This window comes from Crocuta crocuta, unplaced genomic scaffold (assembly GCF_008692635.1).
Source record: "Crocuta crocuta isolate KB4526 unplaced genomic scaffold, BGI_CrCroc_1.0 scaffold26, whole genome shotgun sequence".
Classification (NCBI taxonomy): Eukaryota; Metazoa; Chordata; class Mammalia; order Carnivora; family Hyaenidae; genus Crocuta; species Crocuta crocuta.
In genome coordinates, this window is record NW_027532249.1 from 5,929,146 (window position 1) to 5,952,326 (window position 23,181).

At 43.9% G+C, this 23,181-nt stretch overlaps 1 protein-coding gene across 1 annotated transcript in view; it reads left to right on the top strand.

The window, feature by feature from the left end:
• LAMA1 (laminin subunit alpha 1) overlaps positions 1–23,181 on the top strand; it is a 177,431-nt gene that overhangs the window by 112,892 nt on the left and 41,358 nt on the right. Inside the window, exons 32-40 of the mRNA XM_077778268.1 lie at positions 1,940–2,077; positions 7,182–7,303; positions 9,493–9,579; positions 9,874–10,067; positions 10,527–10,669; positions 13,036–13,125; positions 14,601–14,712; positions 16,177–16,339; positions 22,969–23,179. Of these exons, the coding sequence (XP_077634394.1) occupies positions 1,940–2,077; positions 7,182–7,303; positions 9,493–9,579; positions 9,874–10,067; positions 10,527–10,669; positions 13,036–13,125; positions 14,601–14,712; positions 16,177–16,339; positions 22,969–23,179 (1,260 nt within the window). The remainder of the gene's footprint in view (positions 1–1,939; positions 2,078–7,181; positions 7,304–9,492; positions 9,580–9,873; positions 10,068–10,526; positions 10,670–13,035; positions 13,126–14,600; positions 14,713–16,176; positions 16,340–22,968; positions 23,180–23,181) is intronic.

Here is a 23,181-nt window from a genome sequence, read left to right on the forward strand (position 1 = left end):
CCTTTGAAACAGCACACCGATATCCCTTGGATAAATACCTAGTAGTGTAATTGCTGGGACGTAGGGTAGTTCTATTTTTAATTTTTTTAAGGAAACTCCATACTGTTTTCCAGAGTGGCTACACCAGTTTGCATTCCCACCAGCAGTGCAAAAGAGATCCTCTTTCTCTGTGTCCTCGCCAACATTTGTTGTTGCCTGAGTTGTTAACGTCAGCCATTCGGACGGGTGTGAGGTGGTGTCTCATTGTGGTTTTGATTTGTATTTCTCTGATGATGAGTGATGTTGAGCATTTTTTTCATGTGTCGGTTGGCCATCAGGTTGTCTTCTTTGGAGAAGTGTCATTCATGTCTTATGCCCATTTCTTCACTGGATTATTTGTTTTTTGGGTGTTGAGTTTGATAAGTTCCTTATAGATTTTGGATATTAACCTTTATCTGAAATGTCATTTGCAACTATCTTCTCCCATTCTGTCAGTTGCCTTTTAGTTTTGCTGATTGTTTCCTTCGCTGGGCAGAAGCTTTTTATTTTGATGAGGTCCCAATAGCTCATTTTTGCTTTTGTTTCCCTTGCCTCCGGAGATGTGTTGAGTAAGAAGTCGCTGTGGCGGAAGTCAAGGAGGTTTTTGCCTGCTTTCTCCTCGAGGATTTTGATGGCTTCCTGTCTTACATTTAGGTCTTTCATCCATTTTGAGCTTATATTGTGTATGGTGTAAGAAAGTGGTCCAGGTTCATTTCTCTGCATGTCGCTGTCCAGTTTTCCCAGCACCACTTACTGAAGAGACTGTTTTTATTCCATTGGATATGCTTTCCTGCTTTGTCAGAGATTAGTTGGCCATATGTTTGTGGGTCCTTTTCTGAGTTCTCTATTCTGTTCCATTGATCTGAGTGTCTGTTTTTGTGCCATCTAGCACACAGTTCTTAAATGCTTGGAATTTCCTAAGTGATGAGATCTGTAAATGTGTCTCTTGTTATATTAATAAGGTGACTTTCGGAAAGTTCCTAGGTCCTGTAAGGATGGAGGCTGGTCACCAGAAGAACCCAGCATGTGGGAGAACTTTCAGTCTTCTCGCCAGACCTCAGGGGACAGAGGAGGGGCTAGAGCTTGAATCAGTTTCCAGGGGCCATTGATTTCCTCAATTGTGCCCTATGTAAGGAAAACTCCATAAAAACCCAAAAGGATAGGGGTGTCTGGGTGGCTCAGTCTGTGAAGTGTCCGACTCCGCTCAGGTCATGATCTCACAGTTTGTGGGTTTGAGCCCCGTGCTGGGCTCTGTGCTGACAGCTCAGAACCTGGGGCCTGCATCAGATTCTGTATCTCCCTTTCTCTCTGCCTCCCTTGGCTCATACTCTGTCTTTCTCTCTCTCTCTCTCTCAAAAATAAACATTTTTTTTAAAGGCCACAAGGATAGAGTTCAGATAACCTCCTTGTTGTGGCATGTGGTGAGCCAACAGAGGACGTGGAAGCTCCAATCCCCGTCCCCATACCATGCCCTCAATATCTCTTCCATCTGGTGGTTTCTGAGTTATATCCTTCTATCAGAAGCCAGTGATCTAGTTGTGGCTCCACCCTAGCAAAATCAAGCTCGAGGAGGGAGTTGTTGGAACCTCCAGTCTGTAGCTCATTGTCAGAAGCACAGGTGACAGCCTGGACTTGTGACAACTTGGATTTGGTGGGGAGGGGCAGACTTCTAGAACTGAGCCCTTAACCTGTGAGCTTTGACGCCACCTCCAGGTGTTCAGTGTCAGTGTCAGAAATAAATTGTAGGACACCCTGCTGGCGTCCAAACGTTGCTTGGGGGAGGGGGGTGACCCACACAACAGAACTGGTCACAGAATATACTGAGCAGAGCTGGGGATCTGAAGTGGAATTGGCGTCAGAATCCTTACAAGTCCTTCACCCATTGTTTTAATCATGTTCGTTTCCTTTTGCATCTTCTCAGGACTGCGCACCTGGTTACCATAGAGGGGAGATCCCGCAGGGTGGTGGCCGAGGACCCCGGCCTCTGCTTGCCCCTTGTGTGCCCTGCCATTGCAGCAACCACAGTGATGTCTGCGACCCCGAAACCGGGAAGTGTCTGGTACGTGTGTTTGTGTGGGTTCTTAGAGGAGGAACCGAGTCTTTAAATCTCTGGCCCAGAGTCCTATCGATTTCTTGGTTTAGAGAGAGTAAACCATACATAAATGTCCTTCCAAGAGGCTTATTGGCTAAGAGGGCAGATGTCGTCAGTGCAAAATCTTTTAGAAGTTTTAGTTCCGTGAACCTGTTTGTGGGCATCAACTGGGGAATTGGTTACGTGTACTTGCAGTACTGGTGGTTGTGGTCAAAGTAGATGAGACCTTTGTGTCCTGGAATTGGGTGGGTCCGCTGGAGGTTTTAAAATAAGTTAATGCCACTCCTACAAGTTTATTTCTCTCCTTGCATTTTTAAAAAAATGCTTATTTTTTGGGATCCTGGGTGGCTCAGTCTGTTAAGCCTCCGACTTCGGCTCAGGTCATGATTCTGTGGTTTCTGGGTTCGAGCCTCTCATCGGGCTCTGTGCTGACAGTTCAGGGCCTGGAGCCTGCTTTAGATTCTGTGTCTCTCTCTCCCTCTGCCCCTCCCCCACTCATGCTCTGTGTCTCTCTCAAAAATAAATTTTAAAAAATGAATAATACTTCTTTTCTTGGATGTCTTAGTATGCATTTGCTTCTCAGACACCTTTCCCTTGTTAAAAAACCAAAATTCAAAATTCAAAAGTTGAGGCTATAACTGACTTTACTGAGGGATTCGTGAATTGGGCAGCAGTCCCATCCATCACGTAGAGGGGGTCTCTGGAGTTGTACAGAATAGAAATTTTTTAGGAGGGAGGGGGGCAAGGAAGTTATTTTCAAAAAGAAAAGGGGGCGCCTGGGTGGCTTAGTCGGTTGAGCGTCCGACTTTCGCTTAGGTCATGATCTCGCAGTTTGTGGGTTCGAGCCCCGCGTTGGGCTCTGTGCTGACTGCCAGCTCAGAGCCTGGAGCCTGTTTCAGAGTCTGTATCTCCCTCTCTCTCTGACCCTCCCCTGCTCACGCTGTCTCTCTCTCTCTCCTAGAAATAAATAAAAAAGAATATTTAAAAAAAAAAAAAAGGATTGTTCTGGGCAAGGTCGCTTTCCCTTAGGGGGAGGGACAGGGGGTCTGATTAGGTGGATTACCTCCCCCTTCCTTTTCCGGGATAGAGGAGGGCCCACGTGACCGGTTACCTCACTGGTGCTGATCAGAAAACTCCTGACTGACTGGTTAAATACATTTCTGGGGGAGGTTGAGTCAGGGTAGGTATTAGGTCCAGTTTGGTGTTTTGGCCTAAGCGGTGCCGTTTGGGACCTGGGGTTCTCCTTCTAACCCCTTAGACCAAGATTGGTCCTGGAAACCTAAGGAGAATTCTCATCACTAGAAAGGAACAAACCGGCCAGATGGAAGTCTTGAGGTCTTGACTGAGGGCAAACTCTTGAGTCTGTGATTTCACTGAAGCTGACAGGGCCTTCTTGATAACCTAGAATAATCTGATATTCTTTCCCTAACTCTGGAAATCTCATTTTTAAAATACTAATTCTTGGAGAAACATTGGTAACTCGTATAAATTGTGCCAAGACTAACTTACCTCAGGTAAAATAACTCCCTGAAGGGAAGTGAGCAGCCCGCCGAGAAAGACACACCTGAAGCCTGAGCACTCCCAGGTAGGCTTAGCCACAAGAAACAGGACGGGGAAATTAGGACCGGGGGAGGTGGGGGGCTCCCAACTGGCATGCAGCCACTCTAGATCTGTCTTCTTCTGTCTGGAAGCATTTTTCTTATGTGGCATTTAAAGGTCATTTGCACTGGGGACGGGGCTGAACTGTTGCAGGTGAATTTCAATGCCGCAGCACAGCAGGGAGTCCCTCAATTAAAAAGATATCTATTAACCTTTGGCGACTCCATTATAGGTGTGGAATTAAAGAATTATTCCAGTTCTACCAGGTAAAATGGACTTAATGAAGATGCAAATAGCTGCAACACTATTAAAAACAATTTATTCACTTTAATCAGCTCATGCTCCAGGCAACAGTAAGGTCCTAATCAAGAAAATGAGAAAATCTCATTTAAGGATTTAAGGAGAATTGATTTCAGGCAACGTAAACCGAGATGCAATTAGCTGGGAGGGTCCCTTGGCCAGTCATGGGGACAAAGGTCTCATGGACATTTAAAGAAGTTGGTCAGGTCTGGGGCTCGTGGGTGGCTCAGTCGGTGAAGCTCAAGATCTCGTGGTTCATGAGTTTGAGTCCCGTGTCTGGCTCTGGGCTGACAGCTCAGAGCCTGGAGCCTGTTTTGGATTCTGTATTTCCCTCTCTCCCTGCCCTCTCCCACTCGTGCTCTGTCTCTCTCAAGTAAAATTTTTAAAAATGTTTATTTAAGTTTATCAGTTCTTTCATGCTGCACCTTTCCTTGGTACAGCTAACTATTTTAACAAGATTAGGTACTTTTAGGACATTAAATTATTACCCAGCCTTTCCTGGCCCAAATTCACAGAACAAAGTTCTAAGATCAGCATCTGACCTGTTGATTCGTACCCAAGAAAGAATGCAGCCGGCTTACCCCAATCCAGGAAAAGATTGTGGTGAGAGTGTCACCAACATCAGTGAAGACAGATAGCTTTTGGACAGTTCCCTGCTCTGGGAGGAAAAGCTTGCCAGATGTTACCTGGAGCCCATAAGAGCTCAGGGCTGGATTTGTTAAGATTTGCAGCCCACAACAGTGGATACACATGCTCCAAGATGACTTAAGTCTGAACTACAATGTTCACACCAAGCACTTACTTAATGGATGTTTTCACACCTCCAGCAATGGGGAGCTCACTCCCACAGCAGCTCATCTCATCTTTGGGCATCCCTGATCATTCCTGGAATTTAATGCCCTGGCCTGTCCACCTGTACGTGCACTTTTAATCTTTGGAGCCATTGAGACAAACCACTAATTCAGATTTGGCCATGAAAGATGGCAATATTCTAAGAAATAACTTGTAAAGCATTAAATTCCTCTTTCACATGTCAAAGGCCCTGAATCTCCTGGTCAAAGATCCTTAGTTTATATGCCTGATGTTTCTATGCAATGGTTGAGTCCATTCACCATCCTGAGGTTAGAGTATCCTGCCCAGAGCCCGGCGCCTTTACTCCAGGTATGGGTGGGGCCTCTCTGTCTGACTTGAGGCGGCCCATGAATGCAGCCCATGGGTTTTGCCAGCCTGGTCACGGCTGCCTCTGCCAGGAAACTAGACACTAAGACTCTTCCACTCTTTCCACGTGTTTAACACCCGAGTCCTTGCTCTTTGAACATGGGGCCTTCTCTTTCCTCTTCCATCTTCATCTTGTGAGGTCTCTTGTGGTTTAGTGTAACCGCGCACTTCTACTTAACAAAATCTCTTTTAAGCACTCCCTATGGATTATCACGTAGGTGGGCGTCAAGACCATTTTGGATCTGATTTTGTCCCTCAGCCTATAGAGTGTTCCCTCCTCTTCCTGTCACTGGGACTTTGATTGTATCCTAAAAATGACTGGTCAGACAGTTGACCGGGAAAGGGCCAGACTGAGGACCACCATGGTATCCATGGAGTTCCATTCCTTGGGTTCACCCTTCCACGAGATACCACTTAAAATGCTTTTATGATTGAAAAACTGACCAGCCTTTTGTGTGCAGGTCTCACGGCACGTAACTCACCCTCCAGATCAGTTGACAAGAGGTTGTCACTTCCCAGCCACTCTTTGGGGACAGCATGTCTTCATTTCTCTAGGATCTTGAAACCCAGGAAGCTCACAATCTGTTGTGGATTTGGGGAGTTTTTAATGCTGGAGTGGACGGCAGCAGTGAACACCAGGAAATCTGATCAAGCCTTCCTCACCATCTTCTATTTATTCTTCATCAGATTTATATTGTGTATCATTAAAACAAAACAAGAAGCTTAACACATGTTCTTTTTAAGAGAGAGGTTGCAAATTTTACTTCTAAAGAGATCGCGCTATTAGGAGCCATAGGGATCCCAGTAAAATCTACTTTCACCGGGTGAAATAGGAATCTAATTTCAAAACCGAAAATACTGGGATATTTTTAATCAACAGGGTCTTAAAAGTAATGTTTCAGACGCCTAAAAAGGTGTCTTTGTATGTCCTCTCTGGCTGCCAAGAATAAAGTCGGCTTCTGTTTGCCAGTGTTACCTCTCTTGTCTTTTTGTCCCCACGTCCCACACGGAATCCAGTGCCCAGGGCCTGGGTGGCCAGGGAGCCAACTGGGCCAAAGCAGATTTCACCTTGGAAATGGATGTCAACAGTTATTTGTTCTTTTAGATTCAAAAACTTTTTTAAAGGGAGGATCATAAGACGTGTCATCAAAATGATGACATACAGTGTAACTAGAAATGACTTGCTTATTGCAAGGATCTGTTGGTGGCGCTCTAAATAAAGCTCAGCATGTTCTTCCCTGTTTCCTAAATCGTCTGTCTGTTCACTTCTGTTCTTTCAGCCCCTCACGTGGGATCAGTGAACCCCAACTATGTGTAAAACCAATGTGCTTCAAAACTTTTTTCTGAGTTAGTATATCTTTTAGATCCATATTTTAAGGAACTGAAAGCTGGTTGCTTCTGGAAGCCCTGCGTGTGTATACATGTTGTATGTGTGTGTGTTTTCCTTAAGAATGTATTGCTAATTTCTAGGCTGTATTCATTATGATGAATGCAGGCCAGAGTGGGCAGTATTTCCAGGTTTTAAAAAAAAAAAGAAGAGGGGAGCCTGGGTAGCTCAGTAGGTTAAGCGTCTGGCTCTTGATTTCAGCTCAGATCGTGATCTCTATTTGTGGGATCAAGCCCTGCATCAGGTTCTGTGGTGACGTCGTGGAGCCTGCTTGGGATTCTCTTTCTCTCTCTCTCTCTCTCTCTCTCTCTCTCTCTCTCTCTCTCTCCCCGCCCTTTCTGCCCCCACCCCCCGCACTGGCTATCTCTCTCTATCTCTCTCTCAAAATAAGTAAAAATAAATATTAAAAAAAATAGGACAAAAAAATGCTCTTCCTCCAATAATAATAATATAATAATAATAAAAGTACTACTTGACAGACCGTGGCTTGCTTAGGTATTACCAGGTAAAGATGATTTCTAACAATTATCCATTATTTTCTTCTCCTCATGAAACACGGGGATCCAGAACTGCAGCCATGGCACTGCCGGTGACCACTGTGACGTGTGTGCCCCTGGGTACTTCGGGAAGGTGACTGGCTCAGCCAGCGACTGCTCCGTGTGCGCCTGTCCCCGCAGCCCGCCTGCCAGGTGAGCCCGCACAGGTGCACGCGCACACCTGTGCCCTGAAGCTGGGGCTGCTTCCGTTCCCGGCTGTGGGTTCCAGGCTCTTGGTGTGGCCTGTGTCGACTAATACCCTGTGTGTTGAGAAAGGCTGATTTTGAGAGAATGTGTTCATTAGTACAGCATTTGAAGAGAATCTTTCCCAAAGCGAAGTATCTGTGTTGGGATTGGGGTATTAGAAGGAACCCATGAAATAAAGTACTTTCAGGTTTTATTTTCTGAAGAAGAATTTTAGCTTCCAGCCTCTATATCCAGCGTACCTGGAGATGAGTTGTTATTAATCTTATGAATATCGATACAAAAAATTCCATTCCTGTTTAATGTAAGGGACGGGGGGTTAGGATTTGTTTATGCTGGTGAACCGATGAAATGCAGAAATGCTCTAGTCATGAGATCGAGGCTAGCTTCTGCCTTGAACTCGTGATGCTCACATTAGAATTATCCAAACACCAAAAAGAACCAGAGATTTGATATGGATATTGGAATATCTATGAGACCTCTTTTGTTTACATGAAATTGTAATTCATAAATAACATTTCATCATTGCTTAGAATATTTGACAAGGCATGGAATGTGTACAGATCGAATACCAACTTATGGTAGACTAAAATGAAGTTTTCTTTCCAATCATTGCTTTAGTCTTCTCTTATTGTTTCCAAGTAAGTAATGCTTGGTGGAGTGCCAAGGGAGAAGCTTCCCTTCTGAACTATCAGGCACCCTAAAGTTTATAGTTATTACTAGTGAACTTTTTGGGTTAAAATATATATATAGATTTTGACTCCTTAATTCCACTTCTGTAATCAATGCTATAGAAATACTTGCACGTGTGTGCAAAGATAGATATATTTTGACATGGCTTATACTTGCAAGCAATCACAGGGGAAATGAAATATCTACTTACAGGGAACTGATTTTTATATATCGTGGTACACAGCTACAATGAAATCTGGGACTAACACTAAGAATAAGGTATATCTGCAGGTACCGAATTGGCAAAAGGGGCAATTAAACTATGTAACTGAATGTAGAATATGCTAACATGGAAAAAATTCATATCTACATGTGTGCCCATATACATATGGATAGCTCCTTCCATGTCCACGTTTCACCTTCTAGCTTGCACATTTGCATACTTTTGGATATTTTACTTCTTCAATCTAAAAAGGTTCTAGCCCCCCCACCCCCCAGGTGCACAGTAGTGAGACGGGTGTGGATATCTCTATGAGCTCTGCATCTGAGAGACCCTCACAGACATGCTTTACTTTGCTTATGTCTTGTTTCCACAAAGTCTGTTCCTTTAGTCTCTAAGGAGGAAAAATAAGTCCAAACTGAAATGGGGCTGACCCAGAACCCTGTCACACTTTCCAGAAACTCCTACCTGTCAAAAATACCGGGCTACCCCAGAGGCTTTTTCCAGCAGGTTGCAGGTACCAAATTTAGCCTGTAGATGGCGCAAGGGGCACGGGTAATTTAAAATGTGGCAGCAGAGGTTGAAGTATCCAAAAGCTGAAATCCCTGAGATCTGAGAGGATTATTAAATTTTGAACGGCTCTGTCATTTTGCTCCTAATGGCCCATCACATGGCTCCCTGTCCTTGGGTTCATTTATTTACAGATGGTGCCCACTCCCCTGTGCAGACCTTCCTCTCTGCTTTTCCTCCTTGCCTCCTTTCTAGTCAGTTCCAGCCACCAGCGCTGGTCAGGTGGCAGCCTCCCGTGCTTGCTCACGGGCTTGTACAGCTCTCTCCAGTCCCCTTTCCATTTAATAAGCCAGGTGATAATGCCCTTCAACCTCAGAACAAGACCCTTTCCACCTGGAAAACGTTCTTGTTTGGTGACTAATTTGTTGAAATGCGTGCGATGATGCAGGTTTGTTGCAATCTGCCTATTCGCCCCTGTGCACGCACGGTTGTCACTGAGCGGACGTGCGAGGAGTATCTTTTGGATACGAGAGATGCATGCGATAGTGTTGGTCACATGTTTGTTTTCCTTCTTTTGGCCCCCAGTAGATTTTAAGTCCTAAAAAGGTTGTCTGTCTGGTGTAAGCACTTAACCTTCAGAGCAGTAGGGAGTATCCTCAGAGTGATGAGTAAATCCCATAAGGAAGATTTGAAGATGTGGATCTGAGAATTCAAAAAACGATTTTTTTTCTTCTAGTTTTAGTCCCACTTGTGTCTTGGAAGGTGATCACGATTTCCGCTGTGACGCCTGCAGTCTGGGCTACGAAGGACAGTACTGTGAAAGGTACCCTGGGGGGTTGGTTACCATGCGTGGAAATGGCTAGGTGCGTCTGCCCCGTTTACGCGTACAGAGCGTATTTACTAATGTGATTTGGGAGACGTTATCAGTGTGGACGTGCGTGACCGATACGGGACCTTATTTTATTCCAAAACAGCATCTACATAAAATGTAGAGTGAGGTAAATGGGCTTGCGTTCTCTGTATTTTATTTGGCAGCAATGATCGCCTTCCTTGAACAAGGGCTGGTGTGATATACGGACTTGCTGGTGTTGATACTACTGTGTATACCTTCCTGCAGGTGCTCCTCAGGCTATCACGGGAACCCTCGAGCGCTGGGTGGCACTTGCCAACGGTGTGACTGCAGCCCCAGTGGCTCTGTCCATGGCAACTGTGACCGCAGGTCCGGGCAGTGTGTCTGCAGGCCAGGCGCCACAGGGCTCCGGTGCGACGAATGCGAACCGAGGCACATTCTGCTGGAAAGCTTTTGTGTTTGTGGGTATTTTTCCTCCTCTAAATGTACAGAGATTTTTCTCTCTCTCAAATTTTTCCCTGTCATGGCATCGGCAGGATAAAGTAGGTGTGTCAGCGAGCTATCTGAGGATATGACAGACAAGGCTCTGAGAGGAAATACGTTTGGAGTTCATTGCCATCCGTCCAAGTCAAAGATGAGCAAATGCACTGTGAAGTTTGGAGCAGCAGAAGGAAACACACACCTGGCCTCAGATCCATGCTGGGCATCAGCTGTTTCTTTCTGTGTGACCCCAGGGAAGTCACTGGTCTGATTTGAGGCTTAAAGGCATCGTCTGAGAATAGGGGCTCAGTACTTCCTGCCTCCCTTCTGTCACGCAGGTGGTGGGAGAATGTTCTCTGCCCATGGCTGTCATTACTGCAGAATGGCTCGTGCAGATCCAGAGAAAATGTGCATCAAGTTCAACTTTCTTTCCCTTCTAGCTTGTGATGATGAATGTGTGGGTGTGCTGCTGAATGACTTAGATAAGATTGGGAACACCATCCTTTCCGTGAACCTCACTGGCGTGATCCCTGTCCCGTCTGGAATTTTGTCAGACCTGGAAAATACAACGAAATATCTCCGGGTAGGTACTGGGAATGCGGAGATGGGTAGAAACCTATGTCACTGAGAGATGGGAGAGTCAGTGGGGACAGTATTCTGTCATTCTGTCCGTCTTCCTCATCAGGGCGGGAGTCTCATTCCCGGCGTCTAGGCTTCCTGCAGTGTAATCAGGGACTTATCGTCCACACACTAACCTGTTTCCTTGTGGGACCACTCTAAATTGTTTGATTTGTGGGGCACCCGGGTGGCTCACTCGACTAAGTGTCTGACTTCGTGGCTTAGGTCATGATCTCGCAGTCCATGAGTTCGAGCCCCGCGTCAGACTCTGTGCCGACTGCTCAGAGCCTGGAGCCCGCTTCAGATTCTGTGTCTCCCTTTCTTTCTGCCCTTCCCCCACTCCCACTCTGTCTCTCTCACAAAAATAAACATTTAAAAAGTTTTTTTAAATTAAAAAGATAAATAAAAAATAAATTGGTTGACTTGTCCCATAAATGCCTCCATAAAAACTCCTCCCCACGGTCCGGTCCTTGTGCCTTTTGGGGTAAGACAAGTCCATTTGCACCTCTTTATGACAGATCTGTGGATGTTTGAAAGCAGCTGTCCTAATACCAATACAGGAAGCAAACAGTGTCTTCTTTAATGCTGGAATATGCTGGCAGTCAACTGTTTTCTGTAAATGTATTATTCTTAGCTGGGTTTGTAGGGCATAAAAGTTTCTCTTCCCCAGAAGGGTATCTAAACATCTCTGGGAGTAAATCATAGTTTTATGTTTAGTCACACAGGATCTGGGTCCAAAAAAGGGATGGAAAGTTAAGAAATTGGCTTAGTGGAGAGCATGCTACTGTAGCATTTTTAATTCTAATGGGAAAAAATGCAATTCTTAATTTTGCTTAAAACCTACACATTAGAGCTTGAGATAGTCAATTTACTGTGTCAGGAGGTAATGAAAAGCGTAGTCATTCCTGAATGCCTGGTGTAAGATAAAAGCTTAGGCGTGTGTGTGAATATGGCTGCTTCAACCATCTTGTCTTTTCTCTATAGACTTAATGGCCATAAAGAGAGGTTAGGGAACTCTCAGAGATGTGTTTTCACATTATTTTTCCTGAAATGGAAAAAAAAATGTTTTTGAAAGATGAAAAAGTTCTCCAAAAAAAAAGCAAGCAAGCAGTGTTTAAATTTCTTTTCCGCTACTATAGACATAATCAGTAAATATTATTTTCTGTCAGCATAGACCCTAGCAATGTAACAGTATTTTAAATTTGTCAAGCAAGGGAAGTACTTGATGTAAATTTCAACTCTTTTTGAATGACTTGCTCTTATTTAAACCACTTTGTCAATTTCTTTAAGTCACTTTTTATGTGTATGTAAAGTATGCAGGTGACCTCTTAAACTGTCCATTGTTTCCACAGTTTACCTAGCAGCCACCTTGCAAGGCAACTTAACTCCCTTGACCCTAAACAATAACACAGCCCCTTCAGAGGCTTGTTGTAAGGTTTAAATAAGATCATGCAAGTAACAAAACCAGAGGAGTGTTAGCATGAATCAAGCACTTAACTGTTAGGAATTATAAAGGCTTTTCTTTACATAATACTTTGTATTTCTGCCTAGTGTTTTTTTAAGATATCAGTAATTATAGTTAAAACTTACATGACTCTGATCCTGAAATCAAGCCAGGCTTACCCAAGATTGTAGGAATAGGAGCGCCTGGGTGGCTTAGTCGGTTAAGCGTCTTCAGCTCAGATCATGATCTCCCGGTTTTGTGGGTTCGAGCCCTGCATCAGGCTCTGTGCTGACAGCTCAGAGCCTAGAGCCTGCTTCAGATTCTGTATCTCCCTCTCTCTCTGACCCTCCCCTGCTCACACACACACTCCCTCTCTCAGAAATAAATTTTAAAAATTAAAAAAAAAAAAGAACTGCAGGAATATCAGATTCTACATAACACACTTGACTACGTTCATGTGTATATAGGAAATATGCAAAAAATGACCGTATGAAACTAGTTACCATCAAAACTTAAGCAAGTGAGACTTATTTTATTGTTTAATGCAGTTTTAAGGAAAGGAGGTTTTCCTTCTGTGAACAGTAAAAAAAAGTGATTCTTGGGGCACCCGGGTGGCTTAGTTGGTTAAGTGTCCGACACTTGGTTTCGGCTCAGGTCATGATCTCCTGGTTTGTGTTTGAGCCCTGTATCCTGCTCTGCACTGACAGTGCAAAGCCTGCTTGGGATTCTCTCTCTCTCTCTCTCTCTCTCTCTCTCTCTCTCGGCTTTTCTCTCTCTCTCTCCATCCCTCTCACATTCACTGTCTCTCAAAATGAATACATAAACTTAAAAAAAGAAAAGTGATTCTTAGTCCAGAACCACTAATTTGTCTACTTTGTCCTTTTAAGGAAGCTTTACTGAAAGAAAAAACACGTAAGGACCGGGCAGAAGATGAGCTCGAAGATGTTGCAAAACAAACAGACCACCTGCTAAGGGAGGTAAGTTCTCCACCCAGAAGACCCGCCTCCCATCCAGACCTTGAAAGCCATTGCATTGGGCCAGTCTGGAAGGTTCTATTAAATCAGGGCAAGCCCTTCCTCCCAGGAGCTGTGCTCCAGGAACGATGTCATCAAATTGGTTTTAACCCTGCCAGTTTCTGTGTTTGGTGGGAAGAGAGTCTGGACTTAATTCCTCCTGTCACTTCTGCTGAGGGATGACATGGCCTGTACCGCGCCTTTGGCCTTGTCATTCCCTCCGGGGAACCAAGGGGCTGCCGGGGACAGCGCCACAGGTGTCTGTGCAACTCTCAGGCTGCAGGCCGCGTGCTTCTGACTGGTGCAGTTTGAACGTCAAGTGAACCTGTTTTGATGTCAGCAGGGAATGATTTATTCCATTCGGCCCGTGCCAGATGCATGGTTTTTAGTGACACAAAAAAATCTCCTCATTTGCAGACGGTGAGGAAGGCCTATTGTCAGATTTATAATGTTCGCTTTTGGATTTCGTGTGTGTGTGTGTGTGTGTGTGTGTGTGTGTCCGTGTTCATACCCACATAGGCACGTATGTATATAGATATGTGTATGATAGTGCATCTCTCTGTATACATACACACACACACACACGCACACACACACAATCGTGCACCCTAAAGTATTAGGCCGGCCTGTTAATTTAGAATTAAGGATGATTTGGGAAGAGCTTAAGGGTTTAAATGTGGCTTCTAAGCACCTCAGTGAGCAAACAGTTGGTAGGAAATGATAAGCCGATTAGAATAATTCTCTCTACCCATTAAAGAAGATTCTCTTTGGATTTTTGACTAGAAAACACTTTTAGAACCAGTCTGAGTCACTTTACACTCCCAAAAAGTACAACCTTTCCTTTTACAAATTATAACATCCCTAATGAAAGTAACTGCAGGGGGCGCTGGGGCGCTGCTAGCGGGCTGCAGGCCTCGCAGCCATCATGGCATTTTATTCTCACAAGGCCGCATGGGGTAAGCTTCAGTATTACTCCGTGCCATCGGTGAGGCCAGGACATGGTTAGGTACTAGGTCTCCAGCCTGGTGGAATCAGGCCTCACACCCCGTGTGCACCTGACTCCGTGTTCTTAACTCCTCAGCTAAGTTCTCACGGTCAGTACAAATGAGCGAGATTTTGCTTTCCATACTCTATATACTTGTGTCCTAAAGTGAATATAGAATCTTCACAATAGACATGCTTGGGAGTTTGTGGTTTAATAGCCAATTAGGCTCTTTTAAAAAAAAAATTCCTTCTTTCCTCCCACAGACTGAGTAGTAAATTATTTCGCTAAGCACTTCGTTTCCAACCCTGAAATATTAACCTCGCTTTACGTGACACAGGAGATGGCTTTCCTCCATACCCCGGGATATATTTTGTTGCTTAAAGAGACCACTGGAATGCCAAAGCTTGTGTGTTATTCAAAGTCAAACTAACCTGAGATCTTTATTTTCTGTCAGCTCACTAGAGTGTTAAGGAGTAGCCAACATGTGACCAGGGTGACGGAAAGACTTCTCCGCAAGACCCAAGACCTCTTGACATTTACTGAGAAGCTGCAGATAAATATCCAAGGTAGTGCGCTTGGGATCCGTGTCCAGCCTGTGCTTCTGTGGCAGGAAGAGCTCCATTCCATTTATTAAACATATGAATAGACGTGTGTGATTCGCACTAAACTTTCTGGAGCCAAAAGCCTAGAATATTCCATACTTGGGGATCCTGAGTCCTGAGGTGAAAGATCATAGATTTTTGTTCAGAGTTTTGTCTTTTAGAAACATGAATGCTTTCTTTTTTTAGTTTTTTCATAATTCCTTATAAGTTCCTAAGTATCAATGAGTATGGTGCCTCCCCATTTATTATGGATTTGTCAAATGAATGCTTATTAAGTGGAACACAGAGGGCCAGATGGTGAGCCAAACCCCCACAACAGCCCCCAAGAGAACATGAGATGCAGAAGGTTATTACTCACAGGTCCAGGAGGAAGCACCCACCATGCCTCAAGGGGCCACCTAAGTTAAGGTGGGGTACAGGCAGAGAGAGAGAGAGACAGGGCCTGGGGTATATTTTCTATTGAGGTTCTTTGGTGGAGTGCTTTGGGGTCCCAGGCAAAGGTTGGTCAGTCCAAACCAAAACAGAATGGCCTTGGTAAGCACCACAGAGGTCTTATCAAAGAGGCCCCTAAGGAGAAGGCCCTGAGAGGTAGGGGAGGCTTGTTCACCAGGACTGTTGGGGAGGTCAGAACAAGAATTGACATTTGCTTGTTGACCTTGCCGGGGCTGTTATCTGGGGCATGGGCTTGCACGAGGGACTATTGTCAGTTTAAGGTCACTGCGGGCTGCTTGACCACACAAAACCGATGCCAAGGCAGCAACACCATAGAGCAGGTGAGCTAACCTCTCGACACCAACCCCTCTGCCCCGAATAGGAGCTGATAGGATTTGGGGCTTCAGTGTGTACCCACAATATTAGAATAATTTCGTTCTACTCAACTGAAATGTATCCTCTGATCTGGCTTCAGGAATGCTATTTTCAGTTTTCTGGCTACCAGAAACATATTCTGGCTTTTCTTGTTGGGTTCTAGTTTAAGGATATAAAAAGTACTAAATCCTATAAAAGACTTCACAGGGCAAAAGGTAAGGAAATTATTAGAACACATGATCTGTTTATTAAGAAGAATTGCATTGAGTATTAGTCGTTCATTTATGCACTAAATATTTACCGAGCTCTTGTATGTGCAAATGTTTATGCCAGGTGCAAGAAATGGTGAGGGAAACATGGTGGCCACAGCCCTTGCCCTTATGAGTTTATGGATACCAGAGAATACCAACATTAAATAAACCAATAATCTCAAATTCTTGAGTATTTTGATAAGGGGGAACCAGAGCACATTGGGATCGATGGGCTGGCCGGGCTTGGCCTGAGGGTCACCCCAATTTAGGTGAACAAAGCTGGCCTCCCCGAAGAAGGTTCGAAGTTTTTCCATTTTAGTGCTGTCCACTTTGAGAGACCTGCTGAACAACTGGTGGCTTTCCTCCATAGAAATTATTGAAAAAGCAGCAACTCTAAACCAGACCTTGGATGAAGACTTCCAGCTACCCAGTTCTACTCTTCAGAATATGCAAAAGAATATTACATCTCTGCTAGAAATCATACAGAAGAGGCATTTTGGGCAGTTGCAACAAAAAGCCATACTGGAACTCAAGTAAGTTTCTAAATACCATTCATGACACAATCAATTAGAGGTAGGAGCTTGAATACTGAGGGGTCAGGAGGCATGTGGGAGGGGGGTGAGGGAAAGTGCTGTCACTGGGGATGGAATGTCGTAAGTGTTGTAAATGTCAGAGTGTCGATCGTCACACACAAAAAATGAAGAGATGGGTGCCAGATACTCCCAATAGAAGAAGTATAATCAATGCCAGTATCTGTCTTTCTTAGTGACTCTGGAACATTTCCATGTACCACAAAAGAACCTCATGATACCATATTTACTGAAGATCAAATATGATGCAGTGAATTCCCATGGAAGAAAATATAGTCAGTGGCTGTTAACCCGCTGTAAGCTCTAAGACAGATTAATGTTATGTCAGAATGATGTAGCTCCGTTGTTTAAACTCTCGTTGAAAAGCACGATGTGGTAGGACAGATCCAAGAATTGTTAGACCTGCTCACTAGGGCTTGTTTTTTTTTTTCAGGCTTTTTTCTTAGTATTTTCACAATTGTTACTTGATGTAATGTAGCACAAGTTGTGTTCCTCCTGCGGTGTGATAAATATCTAAGTAGTTACACAATATGCCATCAAAACTCCATTCTGCGTAGTGCAGTATTTAATCTATTTTGCTTTTTTAAATAATGTTGTGATGGATGTCTTAGACAAAAATCTTTTCCTACATTTTATGTTATCATCTTATTAGGCTAGATATTAAGAAGTGGAATCAGGTAGCCAAATAATTTCCATTTTGAAGATTCCTGCCTTGCATTTTCAAGTTATTTTCCAAAAGACTTAAAAAGAGTTCTGTTACGCTTCCACGGGCAACACACTGCAGAGTTGAGCTTACGGTTTTCTTGGCATACGTCTTTCTTTGAGCTTATACAAAAATCACTGAATATGATTTTTGACATTGTTGTTGATATGTTATGTGGAAAACAAAAGGAGGAACTTACTGTCAGATGGCATTGGAGAGAGAACTAGTAAAATAATCCCTAGAACATTGGTTAGGGCCAAGAACTCATAACGAAATGGCTGCGAGGAGAGATCGGAGGAAGATGAGGTCCCAGGAAATGGGAAGAGTGCCACCATCTTGGAGCACCTGCTCTGGGCTGAGGAAGGTGCGGGCTTCACTTCTCTCATCCCATCACATAATCATCTCTGCTGCTTTGTGAGGTTGGGGAGGGTCCAGCTGGGGAAACGGGCCCAGAAACTACAAGTGATTTGCCCAATATTAAACCTTCAGGATCGTATGAAACCTGACAGCACACCTAAATCTGTGTCACTCTAAACCCTATGATTTTCCAACCCAATGGAAGGAAGAACCACTTGAGACCAGTCCATAAAAGATGGGTGGGTGGAATTTCAATGAGCAGATCAGAGACATGTGCTAGGTTATAATCATGTTTCCCTGACCCTGACCTCTCATGTGCGTCCTCCCTTCACCTGAAATGTGTGGTGTGGGAAGGAAAAGACCTCACCAGGACCCATCATTCTTGAGGTGGTCATCCCAGGCTCAGCGCTGCTCTGCTCTGCTTCCTAAGCGTCCTTAGCCCCCCACTGCCTCCAGGATTACATCTAAACTTGGTGTATTCGATTCCAGCTCTCCTGGGGCTCCCTTACTGGCCCCGCTCTTCCCGCCCTCCACACATGGTGTGTCCTCTCATTGCTTCTTCCCTCGGCTGCATATCAGACTCATTGGGGAGCTGGTTAAAGCTGAAGATGCCCTGGAGATTCTTGGGCTCATTCGTGGGAATGTCTCTCCCACCATTACCACAGTCAGTTCATTCATTCATTTGTTCCTTCATCAAATGGATTGAGTCCCCAGGGGATAGGCATTGTGCTAGGAGTTGGGGACACAAAGGAGAACAGAGCCTTCCCGCCCACTAGGAGCTTATAGTCCAAATGGGAGAAGTTCATTTTCTAAGTAGCATTTGGGAGGAGGGGGGAAGACAGGGGAGCCCCTCCCCCACCTTGTTCCTGTAGCGTGCCCAGCCCTCCTCACCTGCTGGGCCCTCCACCACCCTTTTTCTGCCATTGTAGCTCTTTTTCTATTGGCAATAAAGTTACCCATAAGGCTGCCGATCTCTCTCTTCAACTTGTAAGTAAAATCATTACTACTAAAGATACCTTTTATTTAAAAACATTTAGGAGTTTAAGATGTGTTCTCTGGCCATCTCCATCTTATTTTCCATAGATAATCCCTGTGCGTTGATGCCATTTCAAATGTCACAGATTATTTTAGGAGTTACGTGTCAGCTTTTTATAATAACTCTTGGGAAAGTGGTCATGTATGCTGAAGTATGGTATTTTTTAAATGTTTATTTACTTATTTGAGAAGGAGGGGCAGAGAGAGAGGGAGAGAGAGAATTCCAAGCAGGCTTCACACTGCCAGCATGGAGTCCTATGCGGGACTCGATCTCACAAACCATGAGATCAGGACCTGAGCTGAAATCGAGGGTCGGACGCTTTACCGACTGAGCCACCCAGGCGCCCCACTGCTGAAATATGACATTCTGATAGGTGAGAATACTTATCACACCATCCAGTTGCTTATCATGCTTGTGTTGGGGTCCCCCAAACCATTCAGAGCTTCACTAGGACTCTAGGACTCTCCAGACTCATGGACAAGATTTCTTAGGGGATGAATGAAGCATGCACAGCTGGATACACAGGGGAGAAGACAGCAGAGCCTGGAGGAAACCAGGAAACTTTTCCTAAGCTCTCTCCTCCCCAGGAGGGGTGAGAGCATACAGTGCCCTGGCAATGAAACTGTGGCACCACATTTGGGATGTTTCTACCCAGGAAAGCCCATGAAAAGTTCAACATCCAGGGTTTTTACTGGGGGCTGGTCTCATCTGCACCTTCTGCCTAGCACATACTACATTCCAGACTCTCAGAAGGAAAGCAGGATAAACCACATTGTTTGCACAAACGGTTGAGGCAATGAGCCATTCTTAGCAGTCAGGGATTGGTGGGGATGCTTGCAGATACCAGCCAGGGGCCAGATTTGCCAGCAGGGCTTTCGAAGGATAGCTGACTCCTTTACTTCATGCTGTAAGTTATCCTTTGTAGCTGTGTTTCCCAGCTGTTTTCCATGCTCGTGTCCAGAGTGCTAGCCAGAGATACTTCGTTAAAGAAATGTGTCCTGTGACCACATAAGTTTGGGAAAGGCAGTGTCTACTAAGGAGAGACAAGGTCTTCACTGCAGATCCTTTCCAAGCTGTTAGCACGCTCTGTGCATCGGAACTCTCTGGGAGAAGCCGAGAGAAGACAGCCCCACTTACTTCATCACGGAACTCTTTCTCATGAAACCTGCTTCCAGCTCATGGGGCGTTGGTGCTGTGGAGGGATGTAGACTGAGAAACACTGGCTTAGCTGTATCAGTTGAAAAAAGTTTGCAGGAAGAAATGAAGAGTGCTGAGTTTCTTTTGTTGTTGTTTTCTTTACAGTCTTTGCCAGGTCAATGATGACTGTAACCCTGTATGTGATCACAGTTTTTGGTGGTAAAGTCACTTCATAGATGAAAAGTTGATGCCTGTTTTAAGATTTCTTAGGTACTTTGATGGGAAGAAGTGACTGGTCCAGTCTGCTTTTCCCACTGTTGTTTCACAAAGTGTTGGAATTCCTAGGATCACCAATCAGACAACAATAGGAAATAAAAGACATCCAGATTGGCAAAAAAGAAGTCAAATTTTCACTTTTCACAAATGACATGATACTCTACATGGAAAACCCAAAAGAACCCACCAGAAAGCTTCTAGAACTGATACACAAATCCAGCAAAGTCGCAGGATACAAAATCAGTTCACAGAAATCGGTTGCATGTCTATACATCAAAAAGGAAGCAACAGAAAGAGAAATCAAGAAATTGACCCCATTTACAATCGCACCAAGAACCATGAAGAGAAATAAACCTAACCAAATAAACCTAATCAAAGATGTAAAAGATCTGTATGTTGGAAACTATAGAAAACTTATGAAGGAAATTGAAGATGACAAAAAGAAATGGAAGAACATTCCATGCTCATGGACTGGAAGAATATTGTTAAAATGTCAGTACTACCCAAAGCAGTCTACACATTCAATGCAATCCCAGTCAAAAGTGCACCGGCATTCTTCTCAAAGCTAGAACAAACAATTCTAAAATTTTTATGGAACCAGAAAAGACCCCTAATGGCCATAGTAATGTTGAAAAAGAAATCCGAAGTGGGAGGCATCACCATCCCAGACTTTAGCCTCTACTACAAAGCTGTCATCATCAGGACAGTATGGTATTGGCACAAAAACAGATGCATAGACCAATGGAATAGAATAGAGAACCCAGAACTGGACCCACAAACATATGGCCAACTGATCTTTGACAAAGCAGGGAAGAGTATCCAATGGAAAAAAGACAGTCTCTTTAGCAAATGGTGCTGGGAGAATTGGACAGCAACATGCAGAAGAATGAACCTGGACCACTTTCTTACACCACACGCAAAAATAAACTCATAATGTGAGACAGGTAACCATTAAAACCCTAGAGAAGAAAACAGGCAATAACTTCTTTCACCTTGGCTACAGCAACTTCTTACTTGACACGTCTCCAAAGGCAAGGGAATTAAAAGCAAAAATGAACTATTGGGACATCATCAAGATAAAAAGCTTCTGTACAGCAAAGGAAACAATCAACAAAACTAAAAGGCAACTGACGGAATGGGAAAAGATATTTGCAAATGACATATTGGATAAAGGGTTAGTATCCAAAATCTATAAAGAACTTAACAAACCCAACACCTGAAAACTAAATAACCCAATGAAGAAATGGGCAGAAGACATGAACAGACACTTTTCCAAAGAAGACATCTATATGGCCAACAGACACATGAAAAGATGCTCAACCTCACTCATCACCAGGGAAATATGGATCAAAGCCACACTAGATACCACCTCACACTGGTCAGAGTGGCTAAAATGAAAAACGCAGGAAACAACACATGTTGGCGAGAATGTGGAGAAATGGGAACCCTCTTTCACTGTTGGTGGAAATGCAAAATGGGGTAGCCGCTCTGGAAAACAATGAGGAGGTTCCTCAAAAAATTAAAAGTAGAACTACCCTATGACCCAGCAATAGCACTGCTAGGAATTTACCCAAGAGATATAGGAGTGCTGATGCATAGGGGCACATGTACCCCAATGTTCATAGCAGCACTTTCAGCAATAGCCAAATTATGGAAAGAGCCCAAATATCCATCAACTGATGAATGGATCAAGAAGATGTGGTATATTTATACAATGGAATACTACATGGCAATGAGAAAGAATGAAATCTGGCCATTTGCAACAACGTGGATGGAACTGGAGGGTACTATGCTTAGTGAAATAAGTCAGTCAGAGAAAGATATCATAAGGTTTTACTCATGTGGAACTGGAGAAACTTAGGAGAAGATCATGGGGGATGGGATGGGGAAGAAATAGTTTCAAACAGAGAGGGAGGCAAACCATAAGAGACTCTTGAATACAGAGAACAAACTGAGGGTTGATGTGGGGGTTTTGGGGGAGAGGGGAAAATGGGTGATGGGCATTGAGAAGGGCACTGTTGGGATGAGCACTGAGTGTTGTATATAAACAATGAATCATGGGAATCTACTTCTGAAGCCAAGAGCACACTGTATACATACACACACTGTATACACTGTATGTTAGGTAACTTGAGAATAAATTATATTAAAAAAAGAAGTGACTGATCCATGGTCAGACATTAGAGATATATTAGATTTACTTGTGTGTTTCCCATGTACTTTGAGTTATTTGCTGTATCATAATGCGACATCTTATGATCATGAGAAATCTTAAGAATGTTCAAGTAATTCCTGGTGACTCTCTAATGTCAGCGTTCAAGCATGCACCTTTAGAAATCACTTTATGCTCTGTCTTTGGCCAGCAATATGACATCTGTGAAAGCTGAGGGTGATTCACAGGCATTTGCCATGAAGTTCTCCTAACAAATTGAGGCAGGAAGTTCATGGGATATAGTCAATCTCTGCCAACATTTATACTGTGAAAATTTCATTTATTCCATGTAACTTCAAGTTCAAAATGGACTTACATGAGCAATTTGATGGCATATGTACAAAAGAATAGGAAAAAATATCTTAATTTCCTAAACCTTGGTCTATCATCGGTGGTACGAGTTAGATCTTTCTGGAACCTTGAATTTGAAGTTTTTATAAGATCTCTTTAAGTAGCTGCAGAAATACCTTTATGTCCTCTGATACATTGGTAACTTCATAGCACATCACCGAATGGCTTCTTTTCAGTTTCTTGCCGTACAATAAAACAAGACTACAGTTGCGATCACTCTGACTGTGGGTCCAATTTACCGCATCCAGATTCACAAAGAGGATTTCTTTTAATTCTTTTATGAACATATGTTAGGAAGTTTGTCAATAGTCTGTTAAGGATAAAGTATAAAAATATGGTGCCTGTAGCTGTCTTAGAAAAATTATTCCCTTTAAGAGGTTATGATGGGCCACTTACGAGTCCCCCAAGACGCGGCACATGGATATGCAGATCCTTCCACTGCGTTTCATGATGTGCGCATTGTTCATTCACTTATTACACGAACCATCTATGTTTATCAGGGCCGCTGAAGATTTGTTGTCACAGATTGAGAAGAATTTCCAGAGGCCACAGAGAGAGTTGGAGGTCTTAAAAGAAGCGGCAAGCAGCCTTCTTTCAAAATGCAACGGTGAACTGCAAGCAGCGAGGGACCTTGTGAGGGAGGCAGAGGTGAAGACCCAGGAAAGCAACCGCCTTTTGCACCTTGTCAGCGCCAACCTGCGAGAATTTAACGT